This window comes from Pagrus pagrus, assembly GCF_965226575.1.
Source record: "Pagrus pagrus genome assembly, chromosome: 9".
Classification (NCBI taxonomy): Eukaryota; Metazoa; Chordata; class Actinopteri; order Spariformes; family Sparidae; genus Pagrus; species Pagrus pagrus.
The window spans coordinates 106,042-114,503 of NC_140193.1; the positions used below are offsets into that span (position 1 = coordinate 106,042).

At 41.4% G+C, this 8,462-nt stretch overlaps 1 protein-coding gene across 1 annotated transcript; it reads right to left on the bottom strand.

Moving 5' to 3' along the window:
* Positions 1-5,112: 5,112 nt before the first annotated feature.
* On the bottom strand, positions 5,113-6,087 carry LOC311262854 (olfactory receptor 51L1-like; the record flags this gene model as incomplete). Its single annotated transcript, XM_084362603.1, has 1 exon — positions 5,113-6,087. One exon carries the CDS (start codon positions 6,085-6,087, stop codon positions 5,113-5,115), a length of 975 nt encoding a protein of 324 aa, XP_084218729.1.
* Positions 6,088-8,462: the final 2,375 nt, after the last annotated feature.

An 8,462-nucleotide genomic window follows, 5' to 3' on the forward strand; every position in this document is an offset into this window, starting at 1 on the left:
TGGGGTGGTATCTGTGTCATCCTCAAGCTTGGGTCCTCTACCAGAGGCCTGGGAGTTTGAGGGTTCTGCGCAGTATCTTGGCTGTTCCTAGGACTGCGCTCTTCTGGACTGAGGCTTCAGATGTTGTTCCTGGGATCTGTTGGAGCCACTCTCCCAGTTTCAAATCAAATCAAATCAAATCAAATTTTATTTGTATAGCCCAAATTCACAAAGCACAGTTTGCCTCAGAGGGCTTTACAATCTGTACAGAGACGACACCCTCTGTCCTTCGACCCTCGATTCGAGTGAGGAAAAACTTGCCCCAAAAAAAGCCCTTTTAACAGGGAAAAAAAATGTGGAAGAAACCTCAGGGAGAGCCACAGAGGAGGGATCCCTCTCCCAGGACGGACAGACGTGCAATAGATGTTGCATGTACAGAGCAGATCAACGAGATCACAATGTATACAATTATAATGGATGGTTGACAGGAATGAAAGTACATAAAGATGTATTACAGCAATAATAATGAAATGCACATGGAAATGTGATTACTAGTGATAACAGTAGCAGTGGTTAATGGTAAGGATGGTATGTAGTTACAATAATAGTAGTGGAACGTATGTAACAGAGATGTGACTAATATTAGCGACAGTAGTGGTGGGTGTCAGGCAGGGCCATGGCAGTAGGCGCATCCACGATCAGGCAGGGCCATAGCAGTAGGCGCATCCACGATCAGGCAGGGCCATAGCAGTGGGCGCGTCCACGATCAGGCAGGGCCATAGCAGTGGGCGCATCCACGATCCACGACCCGGGCACGGCCAGGATCCATGGGAGCCTGTAGGACTAGAAAGCACAAGGACTCCGGGGAAGAAGTAAGTCAGTGACATGCAGAGATGGGGCATGTATACAGGCATAATGTATACAGATGGAGAGGAGAGGAGAGGGGAGGAGAGAGAAGCTCAGTGTGTCATTGTCCCCCGGACTAGGCCTATAGCAGCATAACTAAGAGCTGGTCCAAGACGGGCCTGGGCCTGTCCTGGCCCAGCCCTAACTATAAGCTCTATCGAAGAGGAAGGTCTTAAGTCTACTCTTAAAGGTAGAGAGGGTGTCCGCCTCCCGGACCAAAACCGGAAGATTGGTCCACAGAAAAGGAGGAGTTTGGAGGTTACTGCCCCGAGTGCCCCCACTACGATGGGGACCACGCTAGCCTTGACCTTCCACATCTGTTCCAGCTACTCTTTCAACCCTTGGTACTTCTCAAGTTTCTCGTGTTCCTTCTTCCTGATGTTGGCGTCAGCTGGGATCTATATATATATATATATATATATATATATATAAGGACTTCAACAACTACAGACCAGTTGCTCTTACTTCACACCTGATGAAGGTCCTTGTCCATCTGCGCCCTCTGGTGGGTTCTTTTATGGACCCACTCCAGTTTGCCTACCAGCCTGGCATCGGAGTGGACGACGCCATCATCTTCCTCCTGGACAGATCACTGTCTCACCTGGAGAAGCCTGGAAGCACTGTGAGGATCATGTTCTTTGATTTCTCCAGTGCTTTCAACACCATACAGCCTGCACTTCTGGGGGACAAGCTGGAGCTCACGGGAGTGGACCAACACCTCACGTCCTGGATCCTCGACTACCTCACCAACCGGCCACAGTATGTGAGGACTTATTTTTTTTACTTTTTATTATTGTTTATTGTAATTACTGTCCTTTGGCTGCTGTGACAAAGAAATTTCCCCATTTGTGGGACAAACAAAGGAATTCTGAATGATATGGGAAAGCTAAGGTATGGAGTATTAACAATAATACACTTTAACTGCACTCTAACACTGATGTAAACTTTAACAAACATAAACTGTGACACAATAAACCAAAGGCTTACAACTGCCCTGTTACTTATAAAGGGGATGGACAACTAATAGCATTTTAGCTGACATACAAGCAGGAAACACAGCCGACAGGTTAAAATAACACCTGAACAGGTGACGTTAACTTTCCAAATGTCCCTGATGAGTTTAAGGTGCAGTAACATTAACTTACGTCGACTCAGCTGTTTACTGATTATTAAACAATGCTACTATCCCGGAGTAAGCTAGCAAGCTTACACTCTGCTCCAACAATGGTAACTACGATGCATTAAACTATTAGTTTCATTCACTTCATCACACTGACGTTACTGTACCTCTTTCTTTTTCGCATTTTACTTCCTCTTCTTTCCTTCTTTTCCTTCCCTGGGCGCCGGATGGTTTCAGTCTTTTGGACTTTGTGGTTCTGTTTCAGTATCAATACATCTCTCTCTTGGTCTTGGCGTCAAGGTGCGGTCAGATTCAGGCAGCTCGTCTAGGCTTTCCTATGAAGTTATGTTGCTGTGGGCTTATATAATATTTTTCGAAAAAATATTAGTAATAGTACTGGTAACATCGACATGTGTGAGTTCCACAACATATTAACTAAATTAGTATATAAAAACATGTATTGTATGTAAGTACGTGTCTTAACTTACGGCTGCTCAACAGACCGTCAGAACAGCTCAGACTGAAGTGAGTCAGTGTGGTGAGATGCAGCTCCATGGTGAGGAGGTGTGGTGTCAGTGAAGCCTCTGTGGTGAACAGTGCTCATGTAACCGGTGATTTCTGCAGTGTGGTGGTGATTAATCAACATGCTGTGAGGATTGTTCTAGCTGATCCACAGAAACAAATAGTGAAACAGAACCTCCAGGTCCATAACAGTCCAGATGAGCAAAGAGTTTCACAGAGAGGACCACAGAAGAAGAGATGTAGGAGGCGGGGCTACATCCTGATGAATGATGTGTAATTTTATAAACAAGAGTTTACTGGACTTAAATTTAACTTCATGTTAAGGCACCAGCACACACACACACACACACACACACACACACACACACACACACACACCAGCACCTTGTCAGACATGAATGCAGTAGTTTGCTGCTGCCTGGTGGTGCGACAGGAGACTGCAGTGTAACAGATTTGTATCAAACATTTGACGAGCCAACTAACGGAACCAGAACTATAAACTGAAGTTTTCATGTGAACATGTGAGGACGTCCTCAGATCAGGTGACAGTGTTGATGCTGCAGTCTCTGTGTACAGTCCACTGTCAGCACAGTTCAGTGTGTGATTGATTTTATTATCGACACTGAAGCCTGTGTGGATGACAAACACTACAGAACAGAGATATCTCAGGAACACACAGGTACTGATCCAGTTTTCTCCTCAGGGATCAATGAAGTACTTCTGATTCTGATGACTGTATTATTACCCTTTTATTCCTGCGACAGTATCATTTCCATACAGACCTGCTCTGTATGTCATGTCTCTGTAGTGACATTGACTCAAGTCACAAACCTGTACAGCAGGTGACACCGATTATCCTGAGAGCAGGAAAAGGAGGACTTTCAGGAGAAGGTGGTTTCTAACCTGACTCACCAGATGGTTTGTTACAGAACCAACTGAAAAGGTGCTGCTAGAAACAGTCTGTTAAAGGGCAGGCACTGACTGGATGAAGCACCTGCCTGTCACCTTCTATCAACCAATCAGATGAACAGTAGCAGAGCTCAGCACCATCAGTCAGTGGTGTCGCTCTTTGCCCTTTTTAATGAAATAAACTCTCCAGTTCTGACAGAACTGATGCTACAGCAGCTATGCTAACCTCTGGAGGAGCCGCCATGTTGTTTTCAAACCAACAGTCTCCTCTCCTGCTGGTTGTCACACCTAAGCCACACCCCCTGCTGTCAGGAGTTCAAACTGACTTTACTTTACTGGACTATTTCCATTTTATGCAACATTCTCTTTACACGTCTACAGCTTGAGTTACTGGTTTCTCTTCAGACCACAGATGGGATGATTTCATAGATCAGGTCTATTCAACTGTTTTTTAGAAGGGCCAGACTTAATAAAAGTGAAGTGCAGAGGGGTCGGACTCCTACACTCCCTATATCTGACCCGTGAAGCTCCGAATGTAAATGTGTTAAAACAATTCACTTTTTATTTTGAACTCTGCTTTGTTTATTAGTTTTCTCAACTGAAAAAGAAACTTTACATGAATAAAAGTACAGAAGAAAACAATGCACCTTTAATTTTAACAGCCTGACTTACAGTCGTCACCTTCCTAAAATAATGGCCTAAGTCACTTTTTGGCCAAAATGATTTTTTGCCTAAATCAGCTCCTCATGATGCTGACCACCTCTGGTAAAATCGCCTACATCCTCAGTTGAACAGATCATGTGATTCTACCCCTGTAGTATAGTGGCCTATGTCAAGCGTGTGACTTGGGCCGTTTTATTTTGCCTAAGTCAAAAGTCAATGTAACTTAGGCAATTTTTCAAGCTTTTCAAGATGGGTTTTCTGCTGAGAAATAAATGCTTTGCCAAAGATGCTGAGCTTGAACATTCCTTGTTCCCATTTTCCTTGACAGCGGTCAATTATACATAGCATAGGTCAATTATGCAAAAAGATCAGACCTCTGAATGTTGGGAAGGTCCATTCAAGTGAATGGAGCATTCTACAGCATTATGTAATACGTTTAGTTAGTTTGTTAGTGCTTTATTGTTGACAGAGTTAAGGGTTTAAAATTGCTTAAGTCACAAAGGCATGTTCAAAAAATTGCCTAAGTCATTTATTCCTCTTATGTTATATAAATATACATATACATAATTGACAGAAATTGTTATTAGTATGTCAACAGTCATCTTTTGACATAACCTTTTTGAGTGAAATTATTAATAAGTATCATATATTCAATATTCAATTCAATATATTGGTTAAGTTTTTTGTGTTTTCTGAAAAAACTGAAAAAATGACTTAAGCCATTGCTTCAGGAAAGTGACGAAATGTGATCATGATCTGCTGTAGATCAAACCAACAGTATATAAAGTAATGCAGAGGTCATATTAATCCACAAACATCAAATATATCAAAAAACACTGACAGGGAACATCTCGCTACAACATCAATACTTTTACTTTGAGTCATTTAAGTACATTTAGCCAAAAGTACCCTCATGCTGTAGTGAGTCTCTGAGTGCAGTGTGGTATTAGTACTTTGACTGAAGAGAAAGATACAAATACTTGTTCATCAGTGGAGTTACAGGCTGACAGGCTTCACCAGCTGCTGTCTGTTGGCTTTGTGCTCCTGTATGAAGGAAGAAACATTTTGCAGATCTTCAATCTAAAGATGGCTCGTCTGATTTGAGGCAGATTCAGGCCGTAAACTAGAGGGTTACTGATGGGAGGAACGATCAGAAACTCCAGAGATAAAACAACTGTGATGATGGGAAGTGTTTCAGCCCTGAGCCGAGACAGTGAGAGGTCACAGAAGAGAGAGAAGGAATATGTCACAAACGTTATGATGTGAGGCAGGCAGGTTTGTAACGCCTTCCCTCTGAATTCAGACGAGCTTCTCCTGCAGACGAGAAGGATGCGCAGATAAGTGTATAGGACGAAGAACAGGGGGATGAAGATGGTTATCACAACAAAGACCAGACCTGCTGAACTGTTCAGAGTCGTGTCCACACAGGAGAGATGGACCACAGGCCAGTTAGAACAGAACAGCCTGTGCAGTTTATTTCCACACAGAGTTAATCGGACTGTACAAAAGACACAGAAGCCGATGGCACATGCAGAGTAGAGCAAAGCAACAATCACAAGATTTCTCACCATCCTAAAGGTCATTTTACTGTGATAGTGTAAAGGCTGGCAAATAGCCACCAGTCTGTCATAGGCCATGACTGTGAGCAGAGTAAGCTCGTGCATCACATAGGTGTAAATGACATATATCTGGGTGAAACAAGATGGACGTGAGATGACATGAGTGTCAGACAGAAGATCCATCAGAAACCTGGGGAAGAAGCCGGCCGAGCCATACAGAGAGTTCAGGCATTGACAGGAAATAAACATGTACATGGGCTGATGCAGAGACTTCTCCAGGCACACTGTCAAAATAACAACAACGTTAGCAGATATTATAGCTATGTAGATCAACAGGCACAGACTGAAGAACAGGTATCTGAGGGGCCCACAATCTGCAAACAGAGTCAAGTGGAAGTAGAGAGGATTCAGGCTGATGCTGCTGTTCATGTCTGCACAATAGAGAAGCAAAAAGAAAAATAGATACAGAGAACAAACAGGAGAGTGAAGGTGAGGAATTAACAGAAGCAAAAAACACAACTCAGCATAACTGAGGGCTCGCTGAGTTAATTAAAGGCTTAAACAAGACAATATACAGTATAATTACTATAAGGTAAGTACAATACAAATGAGAATCCAGATATCGTTTCCTTTCCTGCTGTATTCACACAAAAATGTGCAAAATCCTCTTCAAGTTAAATGTATCACATGCACACAATAAAGTTGTAAATACGAATAAAAGTGATGATTTAATGCAAACTACAGTGCCATAATAAAACTGTTTTATTTTAAATGATTTAAAATGATTAATTAAAATTGTCATTAATATTTTATGCTCATGTTCAGACACATTAGTAGTATAATTGCATTAAATCCTCTTTGGCCATGGCCAATAAAGCAGACAATCTAGATATGCATTTAATACATGTCCTGCTGTGTATTCATCAACCATTAGATTATCAAGTGTCAAGTTTCACTGAAGTTGTGTAGAATAATGAAAGTTAGCACAGAACAACATACGTTAATGAGCTTGTTAAATGAGCGCAGACGAAGACAGACCTGACTAAAGCAGCTGTTTGAGGCAGGGTCCACAGAGAGAGAGACTCACATGCCACTTGGTTTGTGGTGTAATGTTTGTAGGCCTGTCTTTTTTACTTTTATCTGGAGTCAGACAAGAAGTAAAGCCACAACAGTATCTGTAAAGTCCTTTACACTTGTCATATTCAACTGAATAATGAAGTGAGTCCCTAAAAAGAATCACTCTGTGTTCAGTAGAGAAGTCCTGGTGTTCCTTCTTTATGGACTGGTGATCAATGCAGCTTTTTTTCCTCTGCTTTTTGCTGTGTTGAGTATATTTACTTTATTTAAACATGTTTTTGTTATTAATCAAACATTAATTACATCATACACATGATGCACAGATTTGTCGTGAACTCACCTTCCCCCAACAAATTGTACACATAGCACAGCATAGTCCCGGGTCACTACTATGGTGGTATACATGGATAAAAATAAATAAAAACACTTTTCATGACAAATAAAAAAACAGACAGTAGTCCCTCTTGAGCATTCAACTGTCGTTCTTTGGTTTAGGAAGTGCCTTCTAGTCCATATATGTAAAATGTGCCAGTTTTACCTTTAGTCCAGTATGTCATGTAGTCCATGTGTAACAGGTCAAATGTGACCTAATGCCAATCTGAGGCTGTTGGTGGCTTATTTGAGATCCATTTTGACAGCATGATTGTGTGTGCGGCATCTGTTAAACAACTTTCACCCAGAAATCCTGAATATGTACACTAGTCCATACAGCGTGTATGATGCTACCAGCCTCCGTACCGCACTTAGTACACATAGCTGACTTCTTTGGGTCCATCTCATTTCTGAGTTGAGGCGACATGTGGAGACAATACAGTGGTCCCTTTGTTCTATTACATATGGATAAGTTACTAGCATATTCCCATATACCTTTCTCCGTAGCTTCATCTATCTTTATCACAAGGTCTCGAGCCCACATTTGCTTTACTGGACTTGTAATGGGCCTCATAGCAGAGTCCTACTATAAACCTATTGCTACATATTTCAATAATTGCTCAGTTGGTGACATTTCACAACGAAATTTGCATTCAGTTTGAGTCTGAATAAAACTTCTAACTTGTAGGAACCTAAAGAAATGTGTTTGAGTTGTTTATATTTCAGTCTTAGTTGATCAAATAAGTCTTTCAAAGTTTTAATACTTGCATTTTCCCATAGACAAGATCCATTATCTGTTTTTTCCAATTTCTTAATCCTATCCCAAGTCTTTAATGTAGTTTTTACAGTTATAATGCCACCTGCCACCCTTGACTCCTTCCAATTTGAGATAAGTGGAAGACTAGCTATAGTGTTAATGGTCTATCCAGATTGAATGCTTTAATGACTAAGTCTGGATTATTTCTCAATTCAGCTTTTCAGTATGTAGGTTGTGAGACTGCGAGATTAATTGATAGAAAAACAATAGTTAAGTGTAGCCTTGGACTACTTTATACCCACAGCCACGTCGTTGCCGGTTATACATAATAAGGCGTTAGGTAATTTGAATTTTGATGTTTGTAATGTTTTGATAACAATCTTCGTGGAGTGTGAGGTGTTTTGCAAGAGCGGTTGTGGAAAAAAACTGCCATCAGCAGAGGCCAAGCAATTGAAGAGGCACATGTTGGGTGTATTAACTGTGGTTTAATTTTTTATTCAGATTGTGCAAACTTTAATTCACCACCTGTTCAAAAAGGGCACCAGGTCATTGTGAAAAAACCTTCTTGAGTATGAGTTCAATGTGCATGTGCTCTTGT